Below are 17964 nucleotides of genomic sequence, written 5' to 3' on the forward strand. Positions count from 1 at the left end.
TTGATATTTAGCCTTTTACAATCATGTCAATTTTTTCTGTTCCGGGTACAGTACCAGGTTTCGCAATCATTCCGATGAAGTAACCATAACCATTTTCAGTCAAAAGTGACCAGAGGGTTAATGACATAATTTTTACACAACACATGGATTCATTAAATCCAAAGTGTGCTCTAGTTGTATACTGCACATTTTGTAAATGTCAAACATCTGTAAACTTCCATTATTGCACATAAACGATTTCAAGCCACTCAAAGAAGTATTAATGTATTACTGTAAAATACAGTACAGGACTTCAGAATAAACATTTGATCAAAAACAAGCACTTTCTTCTGAACAGGCAGGAGAGGGCAGGTGTCCGTCAGTACCTGATAAAAAGGTAAACGGCTTTCAATACATTGACTTCAATAGTTGACTAAAAAGTTACAAATGACGATAGAACAAACTTTTACAGTGATTTGACATGCATTACTGTTTAAGGAACATAACCTTCTAGCGAAGGCCTGCCTTGAGCAGGATTGGTGGGATTCCTGGAGTCACACAATAGATTCCTCAATGCCCTGTTCACTCTGTGGATCTGAGCCAACAACAGGGTGGGGGTGTCTGGGAACTCCTGAAGTACTTTTCTCATCTCTTTTTTGCTGGAATTGTCTTCCAGCTTCGAGCATAACCTCTCTCGAATCTGCTCTAAAGCATGTAGTCCCATCCACAGAAGGTCCTTTTCCCTCTCCAAGTCCTTCAGTTTTTTCACCTGCAAAAATAAGAATATGCTCATGCAATCTCTTTTTTTAATGCTACATAATTTAGAATGTTTTTACATTTTTTGCATGATAATCTGTGACTGAATTAGCGTTTGTTTACATACAGCTGCCTCAAAAACAAAAAAAACAAACAGATTTTCACAATTGCATTGTGCAAAGTAAACAAAATAAAAATAGACCACAATGTGTGTTAAGTAGCTGTGAACTATGAGTATTCCCATCGGAGCTGGACGGGAATGTTGTGATGAACTGTGATAGCTGACGTCTGTGTTTGAGAATAAACTATTAGTTTGAAAGAAATACTGATGTAACGTTTATGCTACACTTTTAAGATAACAAATAACCAACCTAAAATATACAGTTAAACCTGAATTAACAGCAGTACATACATCACTTGACTGAATTATGCTTTCTACCTTTTCTAAACAGTGTGAATGCTTAGTTTATCCAACAATATGGTCACTTCAATTATATTTGAATTGCTTCAACTTGTTTACTAAAAGCATTCCTAGAAAACCTAGATAGCATTACAAATTATAACAAACATAGATGAGAAAGTAAACTAACCCAGAGGAAGAAATGCACTGCATCCAGACTGGTGAGCCCGTTCCTGAGAGGGACAATGACCACTGTGTAAGAAGCCATTGGAGTTGCTAAAGAAAGCAAAGCTTTACATTTGAGGAAACGAGGAGAGAAGCAGAGAGTAAGAGAGAATGGAATAACAGAGGCTGAGGATTTGCTGAAACTCCACCCTAGTGACAGAGCGGCAGGTCAAAGTGTACAGTTTGCACAACTACTAATGAAGAAATTCAAACAAAACTCTTAACAAATGCAAACAATAAAACTGTATTAAAATTCCTTTACATGTTGAACAGAAGCAAACGCATTAAAAACAGCTTTAACATGAAACACTTTTAAATGTAACAACTTTTCTAACTTTCACAATTTAACATTCAACGTTCAAGTAGAACAGTTCTGGCATTATCTGCCATAATCCCATTTAAATCATATGTCCATCTCTCTTTCTGTGCCGTTCTCGTCGTTCAGTGGGTACGGGGTGAGGTCCAGGGTGAGAAGACGGCTGAACATGCATTCATCAAACTGTGACAAGCAAAAAAAGAAGTGCATGATAAATGAGAGAACTCGGATACAACTGGCATGAATCAAAACCCATCCAGAATTTGAAAAGACTCTTTTTTAAAAAATGTTAAATAAACTTGATAAACAAGTTTAATTTCTGTGTTGATGTACTTCCTGCTAAAAAAAAAGGAAGCTGGTATATAATGAATGGTTTGTCTACTTTTTGAGAACAAAAATTTGTATACACCCCTGTAAACAATATTTTTCAAATATTATAGCAAAACTTTATTTCCAAATATTATCATATGTTGGTGCATTAACTGCATATATTGAGCTACATTGTAAGAAAAGGGTGGTTACTTTGAAAAAGCTCATACATTAAGAGTTTGGAGTTAAACTTTTTTTTTTTTTAAAGAAATGAATAGTTTTATTTAGCATGGACACATTAAATCGATCACACGTGACAGTAAAGACATTTATAATGTATCAAAAGATTTGTTTAAAATAAATGCTGTTCCTTTGACCTTTCATTTAATTGATTCTTACATGATAAAAGTAAATTAAAAGTTAAGATATGGCTCTAGTTTTAATCAACTAAGCAAACCTTTGAAGTTTGGGCAAAAACTTCTGGCAATGATGTGTTTTCTTGTACTTAATTTTTTTCACAGCGCTGAATATCGTATGGTGATTGTGAAACAGAACACCCGACATATGATTTTATGGTGAAATGTGTTATTTTTCATGAACAAGAACAATGCACTTTGGCTTAAATTCAGCGCGAGAGTTGGCGCTGAAACGATGGTGGCACTGCTGTGAATGCTCTAATCAGATGACATGGGTGGCGTAAGAAACATGCACTTCTTACACGTTCAGTGTGAAACAGGCCAGAGAGATGCTTCACGGACAGTGCGCCAGTACCGAATTAAGTTCTCTTTTGCATCTTATCACCCTTCAATCGTTTAAAAGCACTTGAATGAATGATAGCATGATCCTTTAATGTAACACATCCAAAGGATGCCAGGAAAAAGACAGACACGGTTAATTTTATGCATTAAACTGAAAAAAAAAAAAAAAAACAGGAAAAAAAACAGACATGGGCTACCTAGCCTCAAAACTCGAGTTTGATTTTATGGGGACTCTAAATAGACCATAAGTGATGAGATTGATGTGATACAGTGTGGATGTGTGTATACCGAAGAATAGACTCCAAGAAGAGCGTCTGCCCGCGAGTAGAACTCTTCCTTCAGGGAGATCACAATGATCTGGCAGCTTTCTCTGGACATCATCCGGAAAAATCCTGTAACCTGGAAAAAAAACAATGTCTTTCTATCATGCAGATAAAGAATATCGAAACTGCACGTTTTTGAGACATTGAGGCTTACCTTGCCAATGTTTGTGTTGTCCAGGGCAGCATCCACTTCATCCAGCACAAAGAACGGGGCAGGGCGAAAGCTAAGATTAAACAACAATGATCTTTACAATTTTCTCCCACATCAAAAACATGTATTTATAGTCAGATATTACTTTACAAGAAGTTTGTTTGTGTGCTTATGCTGTTTTTCACCTGTGAATGGCAAAGACCAAAGCGAGAGCAGCGATGGCCTTCTCTCCTCCAGACAGGTTGTCCATGGCCATGAATCGTTTCCCAGGAGCCACACAGTTATAGTTGATGCCGTCCAGGTAAGGCTCATATGCGTTCTCAGCGCTGAGGATGGCCTAAAGGACGTGCGTAAAAACAAAGTTTCAAACAAAAATAAAAATGAATGAACAAGTCATTGAAGAAGTGAATCAAGCATGGACCTGAGCGCTGGTGTTCCTGCAGAGCTTCTTGTAGATCTGGTCGATGACGATAGACACGTGTTCAAAGCACTGACTAAACAGCTGGAAGCGTTTGGTCTTCACTTGCTCAAACTCCTGACCGCATTTCTTAGTAGTATGTGTGCTGGTCTCAAAAGCTGAGGATTTTTCAGTATGGAGAGGTAAAAACACACAAACATGATCAATGTTTCATGTGATTGAAGGATGCGTTACGAGTTACGACAATAAATTTAAACCAAAAAAGGGTTATTATAACAAACTAAAACTAACCATAGATAATCCCAAAGCTAACAGACATGGACTACTAGGTAACTAAAAATGTAGAAGGTTTAATAGAGGGGCTATTTCAGGAGTAGTCCCACTCCCCACCATGAAATGTATACATATTTGTCTCGTACCATCCATGACTTCCCGGTAGCTGTCCTTAACCTCCCTGATCTTTTCTAGAGCTTTCAGGTTGGGAGCTCTAGACATCATGATCATGGACTCCAGAGAAGACATGCTCTCTTTGAGCTTCTCCAACTGAGCCTCCAATTCACTCTCATCAGTGAAGGCCTACACACACAATAAATCAAAATCACTTCTACAACTAGGGCTGTCGTGGTGAAGGAGTTTCCCTTGCGGTCATTTTGAGTGTCTCAATAGCGCGATATGAGATATTATCGCCATTTATTTATTTAGATTTATTTGTTGCTATATACAGTACAAAAGTGTTACGATGTGGTCAGCATGCACAAAAACGAGGACATATTCAGTAACCAATGTAACCGAAACTAAACAGCATTGAAACAGGAAGTGAAGTAAACAGAAGAGAATGTCAAAATAAGGATCAACATAACAAAACACAATAAGCTCGTTAGGCTATTTTTATATGTATAACAGTTGGTTCCGATCCTCGAATCTGACTGAACAAGAGGCTTTCTGCTGATATTTCCCCAATATCATCGTCTTCGTCTCTGCGCATAGACAGGCTGTCATTTAGCGCGCAGTTGCATTGTTACGCCACTAGGTGTCGGCAAGGGACTGTCTTTGAGTGAGTCATTAAACCGTTCATTCAACAAACGCGTTCAAAAACGCTGATTCATTAAAAGATAGATGTAATGAAACAAGGAGTTAATTATTTTAACTTTGAGCTCCACTTTTCAAGGCTCAGCTGACCAGCAATTCGCCGCATAGATAACGCTGAAGCTTCACTTAATAGAGACCAATGGCATTGATTCAATGCATTGACCAGCGCTACCGCCATTCATGGTAAATACTCTTAACGTTAAAAGGATGATACAACAAATATTTAGCTTTCCTTGGACTCTGCAACCTTTTCAAAAATATATGACTTGACCTCAAAAACAGACGCAGGTAATCACACGTGCTCAGTCGATCTCTCTAATTTACTGTCTGTTTAGGCTTGTTAAGTGCAAATCCACGAAGCCTCTGTAAAAATCACCATGAAAAACACTGTCTTGTTATCATTATTAACTTATTTAAGTTCAAAACAAGAAGGGTATAGCCTAATGAAAAAAGAAAACGGTAGCGCAATACTACAATATTGGGATTCAACCCAAGGTCCACGCACAGCCTGGTAGGTGCAGGTAGATATAATAGGTGCAGGAACGGATTTAAATTGCAAAAATAAGAACACTCTACCGCACACTATTGACTTTACTCTTTTATTTTATTCAAGGCGAACAACGCGTTTCGCTCAGTACAATATTGGGGTTATCACGACAGCCCCTATCTACAGCTTAAGAATGACCGCTCTGGGTGAGAGTGCTTTAATGTCATGTTTTCACCTTAAGGCCCTTGTCCAGTGTTGAATAGTCAAACATCAATTGCGCTTCTCTTTCATAAATATCCAATGTGCTGATGCTCTGAGACTCTGAGTCCAGCTGCAATAAAGTTAGAGGACACTTAACAAGCAGAATAGGAAAAATACAATTAAGATAATATAATCTGTGCTGCTTTATTTCAAGTAGATGTGACCCTCTGTTTGCACCTGTATGTCACTGATGTCATCCAGCTCTCCTGAAATCAGTGTCAAAGGTAGGTTGTCTATCTTACAGCCCAGCAGCAGGTTGTGTCTGCTCAGTCTCAGCTGTTCTAGGGCTGCCTCAGCGCAGATCGTTTCCTTCTGAAGCTTCATCAGCACCCTGCAGACAAACAGGAGAAATAAATCAAATAAATAACACCAACTATTAGCATCTTTTTTTCTCTCAGATCAACCATTATCATGCTCAGATACCCACTTGTTTCTCTCCTGGGAGCCTTTAAGAGTCTTGTCAAGCTCTTTCTTGGCATCGTTAACTAAAGTTGTCTTTTCTGAAAGCTTGTTGTTCAGTTCTAGGAGATTTGATTGTGTCTGGTCCACAGCTATCAAAAGTCTGTCCTCCACCTGGTGGAGACGTGGGGAACAGACAGCAGTACTTCAAATATGAAAAACCAAACATATCAGAACCTTTTTACATAACCAGCTCAACATGACACTAAACAGAGTAAAAAAACAGATAAATGCAGTCAAAATGTCAAATGTTGTGTCTCAAAAGTGGAGTGAGTGAGTGTGCGAGCGAGTGAGTGAGTGAGTGAGTGAGTGAGTGAGTGAGTGAGTGAGTGAGAGAGTGAGTTTACCTCTTTCAAGCTAATAACGATGTTCTCCTCGTTTTCGATGGTCTCTTCTATCTTCTTCATCTGTTTGACGAGTTTCTTCAACTGAGCCTGCTCGTACTCTAGCTGAATACTTAGCCGGGTGTGCTGGGACTCAAACTCCAGGCTGGACAATCAGGATGTCATGCCATAATGTACAAATGCACTGAGTTCTCTGTGATGACAGTGATAACATGGCTAGGAATTGTTTGTGCAGGTCTTACCGCTTCTTCTCAAGCTCCTGCTGCAGTCGCAGATAATCCTGCTCATACTCACGGATGTTAGCCACACCGATCACTACGCAGAAGTCCGCAAACACCACGTCCTCCATCTAAGATGAGCAAAATCAACCCACAAGAGAGCTTAGCATGGAGAAATGATATTGACCAATACATTTTTTTTAAAGAGATTTCAAATCATATTGAATAACTTTAAATTCGTTGATATTTCAGTTTTCCATGACCAAGGAAAACCGCAAGTGATCATGTTACAAAAAAAAAACCTGCAATATGCCCTTTAAATCAATTGACCTGGTGCATTTTGTCCCTGACGGCCTTCATCTCATTATCCTTTAGTTCTACATTCTCAGTCTGTATCTCAAACTGGGCCTCGAGGTTGGAGAGCTCACTCCTGAGTTTGGAAATCTCCTAAAGCGCGCGCGCGCGCACACACACACACACACACACACACACACACACACACACACACACACACACACACACACACACACACACACACACACACACACACACACACACACACACACACACACACACACACACACACACACACACACACAGAGAGATTTCATAAGAGTATTAGAGATGCTTAAATGTCATGCAACAATGGAGGAGGGGAAAGCAAAAGAAAGAGTGTGACTTGCAGCCTGACAAGCTGGGATGCTCTTCTTGCGTATGGAGTCCAGTTCTGTGTTGGAGTATTTGAGGCGAGTCTGGTTTCCCTGAGACTGAGCCCTGATCTGCTTCAAATCCACTTCCTTACGCTTCAGCTTCATCAGGGCCTGCACATACATCAACAATATTAGCCTGCAATTTAACACTGTATTACATGATAAAGAGAAAGTGAATCTCTTCCATACTAATATGAATTTTAGTAGTAGCCACGCACACACTGAAATCTGATTCGTCCAAAATCCTGCTATATATTAAACATTAAATACATGCTGACTAGTTGTGATTTGCATTGCATGAAGAAACAAAACCACAACTAGTCAGCATGTATTTAATGTTTAATATATAGCAGGACTTTCGACATGGTTTTCGGTTTGTATTGCATGTCTGCCATCGTACAGGTATCTATAGTGTCTATTAGCAATCTGGGACACTTACACGCAGCTCGAATGACAGCTTATCCTTCTCCTCCTTCAATTTATTCATATCCTTCTCATCCCAGCGTCGAGCTTTCTTGCTCAGGTCCAAGGAGCCTCCGGAGATCACCCCAGACTTGCGAAACAAGGTGCCGTCAAAAGCCACCGTCTAAACATGACATTTTACATGTAACACAAGTCATAGATGTTTAGGATAACTGTAAATGTAATCGGCCTGAAATGATGATGTGATCTTTGCGGCATACAGGTGCATGTACTCACCTGAAGCCGCTCAGGGCCATCGAAGGCAATACGACGGGCTTCTATCACAGACTCGCAGACCAGGGAGTTTCCGCACACAAACTGAATCACCCTCTTAAGCTGAGGGGCGTTTTGAGCGCACTGAACCACATCCACCACCATCTTGGCTCCCTTCACTTCCCTCAAACGCTCGTTCAGAGGATGTACCTGATACACATACAGTTAACGAACAATCTTTGCAAATCCAACCATATGAAAATATGTTTAAGTAAATAAAAAATAAAGCAAAATAATTAATTATGAAGGGCTTTCTCTGATGAGTCACTCACATCTATATAGTCAATAGGAAGAAATGTCTCTGGTTCGGCTCTTTCCTCTTTCAGAAATCGGATGCAGTCATGAGCCACTGTGGCAGACGTCACAATAATAGCGTTCATGTTCTTGCCAAACAGCTTGGTGACGGCGAGCAGGTATTTCTTGTGGATGGGCTGGCACAAGTCCACCAGACGGCCATACTGAAATGAAAACCAACAGAAGTTTATCATTTGAAAGAAGTCTCTTATGCTCACCAAGGCTGCATTTAATTAATCTAAAATACAGTAAGATCAGTTAATTTGAATTATACAAATGTTTCATTATATTACATTATATTACTTTTTTATATATGTAAAAATGTTATTTATTCCTGTGATGGCAAAGCTGAATTTTCAGCATAATTAATCCAGTCTTCAGTGTCACATGATCCTTCAGAAATCATTCTAATATTCTGATTTGCTGTTCAAGAATCATTAATAATTATCAATATGGAAAACAGTTCCTGCTTATTATTTTTGTGGAAACCACCCCACCCCCCTTCTTACAGTATTGATGTTACTGTCAAAAAGGAAAATATTTAAAATTATATTAATTTCCATAATTTCTTATCGAAGTATCTAACAGACGACAAAACACATAAGGTCTAATCTGCTCGACTGGCATTAGGGGGCTGTGTAAGCTGATTGTTACAGTACCACTGTATCAGGGTAGAGTCTCCTGAGGCTTTCAAGGACTTCGTCTCGTTTCTGCTGTCGTCGATTCTCTTGGCTGTCCAGCCGAGCGTTTTGCAGTTTGGTCAGCACCTGCGCGAGCTCCTCGTTCACCTCCTCCATTCGTATTAAGCCTCTCGACAGCTCCTCTGTCAGCTGCTCCTCCTGCTGACACTGCTCCTCCAGAGCTTTCCTTCAGAAAAAATGAGTAAGATGTGACTGACAGTTCAACTGAATAATGTTACTCAATAAAATAAATTAAAAAATAAAATTCAGTTACAGCAATGTTATTTTTGTAAATTAATACAATAACACAAAACAAATCTTTATCACATCCCTACAAGCTCTATAATGTTAGTTCTTATTAGTGCAGAGGTATTTAAGGGTGTCATACGTAGTAGTGTTGGCATACTCCTCCAGCTTCTCTGCCCTTCTGCTGAAATCTTCCATCCGAGTTTCAGAGTGTTTAATATTTGCCTGCAAACAAACATTTATATCATGAAATAAATCGCAGGGATTTTTTCTACTTACTCACATTTTTACTTTTTACTGGCCCCACAACAAAAATAAACAATAAAATAACAGTTTTTGAACCCTGTAGCCTTGTATTCTAATAAAGTTATGAACACTAGTGAATTTTAGAAACTAGTGAAATTTCTTCTAACAATTCTTGATTCCAATTTCGATACCACAGTTAAAACTACTAGCCTAACTATTATGAACTATAAGTAGCCTAACTACTATTCAAATTAGTGCTTGAACGACGCGTCGTAAATTAGTGTATTTACATGGAATGTGTCAATTCGTCACACTATTATGTTCCCCGATAATGGCGGCTCCAGGGCATGCTGAAAATCAGCTGTTATTACAAAAATATCCAGCCCGATCTAAAGTCTGGGAATTTTTTTAACAGTCAGAGACCAATTCAAATGGTGCTCTGTACACTCTGTGAAACTGAAATAGCAAACCACAGCAGCACAACTTGTATGCAGGGGCATCTGAAAAGAAATAAAACATCCCAGGGCTCTGTTACCTCAAAACGACAAGACGGCAGCGTAAGTATTTGGACTATTACAGTGAAATTTTACACAGCAATAGAATACTGTTGTCAGCCTCATATTGTGTGCTTAATACAAATGTACATGGTTAGTTATAATGCTGTTGTGACTTCAACTGTTTGATCATATAGCTGAATGAACATAACATTAATCTCCTGAATGAACAAAACATTTCAGGATTCATACTTTTAAGCAGTTGCTGCTGTAAATCCCCAAAAAATCATAAGGTAAAAGTTCATACATAGATTAGTTACGGATAAAATTTATTGGTAAATTAACCAAAGGTTTAATCAATTATTAAGAATCAATAGATTAACTGGGAGGGAAAAAATAATCGTTCTATTAATCGAAAAATCAATAGATTAGATTCATCGATTTAAAAAATAATCGTTTGTTCCAGCCCTAGTTCAAATATTAAAGACCAGTAAACAATCAATAATAAAATAAGAACAAATAAACAAATTACAGAGTTACTGTACATCACAATATTGCAAAAAAGACATTCACATAAAGACAGAAGCCTACCTGCATCTCACTTTTCCTCCTCAGGTCAAACTGAAGCTTCTCACGGTCCGCTTTTACCTCCCAGTGCAGCTTCTCTGCGCTTTGGTTTAAAATCGCTCCCTTTTTCCTGGCCAGCTCTTTGAGTTCCTTATACCGCTCCATCTGTACAAAGTCAAACAGTGTGTAACATAATATATCTTAATGTTTTAGAGTCAACATATAAACAAAATTGGCCCTATATTTATGACCCTAAAATTTTAAATTGAAACAGCTTCTATTCTGCAGATATAATGAATGCCCTGTCAGCGAGAACAAATATTAAAGGATAATTCCGGTATTTAACACCTTGTGTCTATATTGTAGTTTGTTTTGGATGAACAAGAGTGGTGGACAATATTTTTTTGACAATGGTTCCTCTCTCGATTTTTTGACTATAATAGAATTGGCCATGGACCCATTTAACATTGGAGTCAATGGGCATGTCCGAAAATGTCATTAAAACAACCTTTAACATTAGTTTTCAAAACTGTGCAACTCACCGAGTGATTAGTGATGTTAGTTGATGTTCCAGAAACAAAAAGTGTTGCGAAATACAGTTTCTGTCGTGTTTTATTCGTCATTTTGTAAAATCCCATTGAATTCTGTTGAAGGACTGAGTGCTCGTTAATATAAATGCGCTACCGGAAACGGAAAGGGGGCTGTTCACATTTGGTCGATGTAGTCTTTTTGCTTGCTTCCGTTTCTCATAAGGCTAGCGAGCAGAGCAACTGTGCTCCGGGAGAGTAAGCGGAATAAACAAACAAAACCTTCATTAATTGTTACTTGTAATATGAAGTTGAACTCGACTGTGACCGTGAGTGTCCCGCGAGACATAAACATCAGTTATCGCCATCAAGTGGTCGGGAGTGTGCTAACGCTTCAGATTCAAATATTGAGCGGAAGTTACACAGTTGTGAAGTGTCTGAAAAAATAGTTCCACTATAGCAAAATAAACGGATTGGAATCATATATTGCGACGATATATTGTTTATAATCATCAACGAACACCACTAACCACTCGGTGAGTTTAACAGTTTTGTAAACGAACATTATTGGCTGTTTTAATGACATTTTCGCACATGCCCATTGACTCCAATGTTAAATGGGTCCATGGCCAATTCTATTATAGTCAAAAACTCGAGAGAGGAACCATTGTCAAAAAAATGTTGTCCACCACTCTTGTTCATCCAAAACAAACTACAATATAGACTCAAGGTGTTAAATACCGGAATTATCCTTTAACCAATGTCACTTTTTTTGTGTGTTACTATTCAATACAGCCCCAATGGATAAAATCCACCTCTACTTTATTTCAGTGATAATTATGTTGTCCTTATAGAGGGAATGTTCACAAAACACTGATTTTAACCTGGGCCTCCTCTAGTATCACTCCGTCTCCTCTTTGAGCCTCCTCCTCCTCCATCTGCCTCTCAGAGACCTTCCAGGCCTTCTCCAGCTCAGTCAGCTCTCCCTTTAGCTCCTCAAGCTCCTGGTTCTTTTTGGCCTGCTGACTCTGGTTCTTCTGAAGCGATCTGTGCGCCTCCTCCACTTTGTGCTCGTGGTGGGAGGTGTTCACTTTAGCTTTGATGAACTGAGGCCTCTGCTGATTAAGAATCTGCTCCTGAGATCTGGAAGAACAAAGAGATTTATATATAAAATAATATATTATATATAAAACATTCTGCAGCCATTACTCTAGTTTAGTTTTCTCACAAAATGGTATGCAAAAACATTTATAATATAAAAAAATCACTCACACACACATGTACAATAAAATATTTTTTTATTTTAAATATATACAGTATATATAAATATATTAAATAATGTTATTTAAATAAATGTTTTTTTAAACATTTCTGTTTGTGTGTGTGTGTATACATACATATATATTTATTTGATTAATAATAGGTAAAATATAGTATTTATATTATATATAATTATATTATATAAAGTAAATTGTTATACATGTATGTATATTTTATTTTAAATATTATTTGAATAAACTTTATTTAAATAATATTTCTGTGTATATATGTAACATATATATTTGATGAATACTAATTATAATAATATGTAAATTGTTATATATATATATATATACATATACAGTATAAATAAATAAATTTATATAAATAATAGGGCTGTCAATAGATTCACATTTTTTAATCACACCTTATATAAAATTAAACATACACCATTTTTCTTGTTTAATACGTTTATTAAGCTCATTTGAGATGCGCCGCGCCTCGTCTGAAATGTAGGCAAGAGTAGGCGGCTGCAGTGAGAGGAGAACTGAAAAATGTGCAAGCAAGACGGACAGTTCTCCTTTCTCACAGTGGATCAGACACCTGCCAGATCAAGGGCAGATATCACAGGATTCACTCAAGCTAATAAACTGGATGTAATTTAGGTTCGGTCTTCTGTTGCTTTTATATGAAAATAAATATGAACAAGACACCCAAAGTACTCATTTTATTCCATTCGCAAAACATGTTTATCATAGATTTTTTTTAATGACAATAATCACATAACTCATAGCAAGATCGCATTCACACTGTCAGATTTTGGGAATATTCACACAATTAAAAAAAAAAACATGATACCAGAGTTTTAAAACGAAACATTTAAAAAGAGAACAATATATCACTGTTGTTTCAACCAATGAGGATTAAGCTGTGCCGTTTCCCGTCGTGCTTTTGAACAGCGCAGTCGGTGGAGCAACTGTGCCTGACTGCAGAATCCACACATCTGCACAGATTTTGCTCATCTCAAACGTGCCTATTTTATCATTTGCTATATTCAACAACGTGAACAATCAGATTGAACAATTTCACTAACTTTCTTTGATTGCCACACAGCAAGACTTATTCTGACATGTGAGGGCATCTTATTTTTCTAGTCAACATTTAGCCAGCTGCTAAGGCATACAGTAACATTCTCAGGTGCCCGAGCAGCCCTCTAGTCCTGCGAGTGAAAATAGTCTCTCACACGGCACAGTTGAAGCAGGAGTTGCAAGATATTTCAGTGCAAGAGTCACCAGCTTGTCATGACATTTGCTGTGTGCACACCGCTATTGTAAAGGGCATTGTTCAATGCTTATGCTAGGCACTGCTCTGTTTCTAGCAAGAGGGCTGGATTCCAGTGGTTTCATCATCTGACTCTGTATCAGAGCCCAACAAGAGGAGATCAAATTTATTTTTTGGTGGCTCTGATTCAGCATCTGAGTGATGTGGAGCCAGGGTCTCTTTTAGAATCTTGTCTAATGTTTCCCAAACTCCAGCTCTTTATACTTTAGGAATGTTTTTGGCTGGCATCAAGAGCTGTTGCTATTTTGAGCTGAGCAATGTTTGTGTTTTCCATGCACTTAGCCAAATCCCCTTTGAATGCATCCTTAAAGCACACAATATAAGCAGGATCATCTTCTGAGACAGCCATCTTCTGGGACAAGGGGTAAAGTGCAGGTAACACGACAGAACAGGAAACATTTTTCACCACCAAGATGTTCCATGACATATCTGCATAAGAAACACACAAAAACACACATCCAATTTATTTAATCAAGAGCCTACAGTACACACAAGCCAAAAACTATCTACTATCTACACTATCTACAGGAACACTTTACACAAGATTTCATTGGTTAACATTATTTGTAGTTTATTTTAATTTCAGCATTTACAAATACCTTTTGAAAATTAAGGGTATTAGTATTATTTACATTTTTCTAAACAATGAACAAAGAAAGATTAATAAAAAATAAGCAATAGTTTGCTAATAATAGTTGATAGTTCACATAGGTAATGCATTACTATTGATGAATAGGACCTTATTGTAAAGTGTTACTCTTTCCTGCTTTACTTTCTTTCCTGGTGTCTCTCTCATATATTTGACATGAGCTAGTCTAAATATATACACAGGACATGTTTTAACAGCATAAAAAAATCAAACACTGGCTAAAAAATAACATCACCAAATAAAATGAAGTACAAACCTGCATTATTCCAGTAGTTTCTCCAGCCTGGCAAGTTGATCATTCTTGAGGGTGGAATGCCACCTTGTGGAAACATCTTGCACTAGAGACTCTTCGTCCAGGCCATGAGCAATCTGCGGTGCTTTCAGCGGTCAAATTGGAGGGGCTATGCCTGAAATGTCTGACTAATTTACGACGTTTCACTAAAATGACAACAAAGCCGCTTTCACGAAGAGGCATGACGATTACCGTCTGTATAATGCTATACAAGGCATGTGCTCGCAAGGAAACAACCTAGATTCAGCAATCATGTTTCTCGTGCGGTCTGTACTAACAGTAGTGATCTTGCTCTCTATCTCTCACTCCCTTCACCACTTTCATGAACTGTTCAGCGCAGGCATCAGGAAAATTCAGCAGAGTTAAAACTAATTATGCTAGTCTTTATCGATGAATATTAGATTGAATATTACCATTGTAGATCACACCGACGAACTCCCACGATCATCTAACTAAGTGGTGATGTCAATTACGTTAATGACACAATTTCGATTGCTTTAGTAATTTATTTGCATTAATTGCGGTAAAATATTTAAATGCGTTAAGGATTTTGAATTAATCGCATGCATTAATGCGTTAAAGGAGAACTCCAGTCAATTTTAACATTGAGATAAATTTTTAGTAAATTTGGAGTGCTGTCAATACAGAGAACAACGCACCCTATAGACTTAAATGGGGCAAGTTTTAAACCTGCTTTTATCCTCTTAACATCATTGATGTGTCATTACAAGTGCCCAGCCATGTTGAGTGATTCCTTCAGAGTGAACACGGTGAATCTGACTGCATTAGATGTGAAAGATATTAATAAAAATTATGTTAATTCAACAAGCGCACATACCTGTATTTACTTCCTGTTTTCGGTTGAAGTCCACAGTAGTCGATTGTCGAGTTCACGAGCGTGATCATAGGTAACTAAGCAACAGTGGAGACTCAGGCTGTCAGCTGTCAGCTGTCAGCCGAAGACGGCGCTGTGTGGTGTTTTGAGAATATCAGCTCTGATGGATATTTGTAAAAAAAAAAATCATCTAAGTTACCTATGATCACGCGTGTGAACTCCACAGTCGACTTACTGTGGACTTCGACCGAAAACAGGAAGTAAATACAGGTATGTGCGCTTGTTGAATTAACATAATTTTTATTAATATCTTTCACATCTAATGCAGTCAGATTCACCGTGTTCACTCTGAAGGAATCACTCAGAGTTTTAAATAAATATAGTTTTTGATTTTATAAAGTAATATTTAATGTAATGTTTTTTAATGTAAAAGTAATGTTTAATGCAAGAATTAGCAGTATAATTTACTTTTGTTCTCTCTGCAATCAAAGACATTTCCAGTTAAAGTGCATTGCCAGTGACTCGCCTGATCTCCTTCTCCAACTGCTGAAGTTCTCGGTTCAGGCGCCCATGTTCTTTCTTCTGAGCCTTCACAGTTTGTTCCCAGACATCCAGGCTGTTCTTCTGCTGCGCTGCGGCCTCCTGTACATCCCTCAGTGTTTCTGACTGTGTGTTTATGTTTTTCTCATTGTGGAAGAGATGAAAGAGGGTCAGCTGGAGTTTGCTTTCTCGGAGTTCGTCCACCAGTGTCTGATATTTTTCCGCCTGACAAGATCGAGACAAATACATTGTCAAGGAGATGCATCATATGAAAATATTTCGACATCTGACAGGTCTTACCTCAGTCTTATCTTTGAAGACTTGTTTCTTCTCAGCTGTAGCTGATTTCTTTCGGTTAAATTGGAACTGGGTGTCCTCTTTGGCTTTCTGCAGGAGCGTTAGCTTGGCATCATATTCAGCTCTCAGCTCTCCAGAGTTGCTAATTCGTTCAAACATCTTTGTTCGCTCTTTGGCATTCATCATGGCAATTGACTCCACAGCACCCTAATATACAAATAAATCCATAATTAGTGTAAGAATAAAAAAACGATTAATAGCAATAAATAAAATGCTGATAACCAAATGCTACAGCATTTGTTGACCATTTTATAACTGAAGCACCTGATACACCAGACAATTCTTCGCTTTCACCACAATGCCGATCTTCTCTAGCTCTCCAGTGTACTTTGCCAAAGTCATCTGTTTACCATTCACACGATACTCAGAAGATTCCCCTGCAAAAAGTGAATCGTTCCATCAGAAAATTATTCAGTTCGGTTTTACCATTCATTTCTAGCAGAGCTCAGTCACACTTACCTGAAATGCATCTACTGTAGGTCATTTCCTCATTGTCTCTACAGTAGATCATGGTCACACTGGCGGAGGTCGACACGGGTTTGCCGATGTGGGCACCGTGGATGAGATCTCTGGTGTGCTTCACACGGAGGTTTACCGCCCTCTCTCCCATCACGAATCCAAGAGCATCCATGACATTAGATTTGCCTACAGAAGAGATAAACAACCATCAAAAGTGTTTCAATAACACTAATCCATACTGATGATGCCTCCTAAACATTTTAGCATGCAAAACATCTACATGAAGTTCAAATGTACCACATTAAAGTGGTGGTAACATGGTAAGATTATGGTATGAGAAGATAGTACCATGGCATTTACATAATATTCTTACTATACTACTACACTGTATGACATAATACACCATATAATACTTTAAATATGCATGTCCCTTTAGACTGGTGGTAACATGGTAAAATTATGGTATGAAATGGTAGTACCATGGTATTTACATGATATTCTTACTATACTAAACTAGACTATGATATAATATGTCCCTTAGACAACTGGTAACTGTTACGCTTTTAGTACACAAATGATATGTTTTGGCGACATTAATATTATTAATATTTATTTAATCGCTCTTTCCCATAAACAAAATGACAGATAACTGACAGGAATCGAGACCGTATAAATTAATGTAAGTTATTGTTAACGTTTAACATAGTTAAAACGCATGTAGCACGCAAAGCAACGTCGCGCTAGCGAGCAAAATATAGTCAGATTAGCCACGCAAATTAGCTTAATTACCAACTCACCTGATCCATTAGTGCCAATTATGCAATTAAACCTTTTAAATGGGCCAATAGTTTGCTTTCCTCTCCAGGATTTGAAATTTTCAACGTCTAGTTGTTTTAAGAAACCCATGTTTCAGTTCTAGATGAAAAGGGCAACTTGGTTTAGCCGAATAAAGTTACTGACAGGAAAAAAAAATGGAAGGCGGGAAACGTGCGTCGTGATGCTGAATCTACTGGTTCTAAAATCACCTCGAAGACAAATAAAGACTTTAGATGCATTTAATACTTCCGAAAATAATTGTCTAATTTTTATAAACTAAATATCAGAAATTAATTAGAATTAATATATAATATAACTGAAAGAAAAGTTTTTAATAAAGTCACAAAGAAATTAATTTTTATAGGCCTATTTATGACCTGTTTATTTGTCCCAAAGTGTTATAGAATATTGATAAAATAACAG

The 17964-nt window shown here is 37.7% G+C and overlaps 1 protein-coding gene across 1 annotated transcript; it reads right to left on the minus strand.

The window, feature by feature from the left end:
* Nucleotides 1-251: 251 nt before the first annotated feature.
* smc1b (structural maintenance of chromosomes 1B) lies at nucleotides 252-17736 on the minus strand. The gene is made up of 26 exons (XM_079603909.1): nucleotides 17523-17736; nucleotides 16726-16911; nucleotides 16531-16643; nucleotides 16210-16413; nucleotides 15896-16134; nucleotides 11877-12135; nucleotides 10490-10630; nucleotides 9301-9383; nucleotides 8892-9099; nucleotides 8211-8396; nucleotides 7903-8088; nucleotides 7643-7789; nucleotides 7177-7314; nucleotides 6824-6940; nucleotides 6518-6624; nucleotides 6279-6420; nucleotides 5900-6045; nucleotides 5650-5803; nucleotides 5447-5542; nucleotides 4055-4211; nucleotides 3639-3793; nucleotides 3403-3554; nucleotides 3221-3290; nucleotides 3032-3142; nucleotides 1326-1859; nucleotides 252-748 (listed from the first exon to the last, which is right to left on the minus strand). Exons 1-25 carry the CDS (start codon nucleotides 17629-17631, stop codon nucleotides 1764-1766), a joined length of 3702 nt encoding a protein of 1233 aa, XP_079460035.1. The 5' UTR covers nucleotides 17632-17736; the 3' UTR covers nucleotides 252-748; nucleotides 1326-1763.
* Nucleotides 17737-17964: the final 228 nt, after the last annotated feature.

This window comes from Phoxinus phoxinus (genome assembly GCF_949152265.1).
Source record: "Phoxinus phoxinus genome assembly, chromosome: 25".
Lineage (NCBI taxonomy): Eukaryota > Metazoa > Chordata > Actinopteri > Cypriniformes > Leuciscidae > Phoxinus > Phoxinus phoxinus.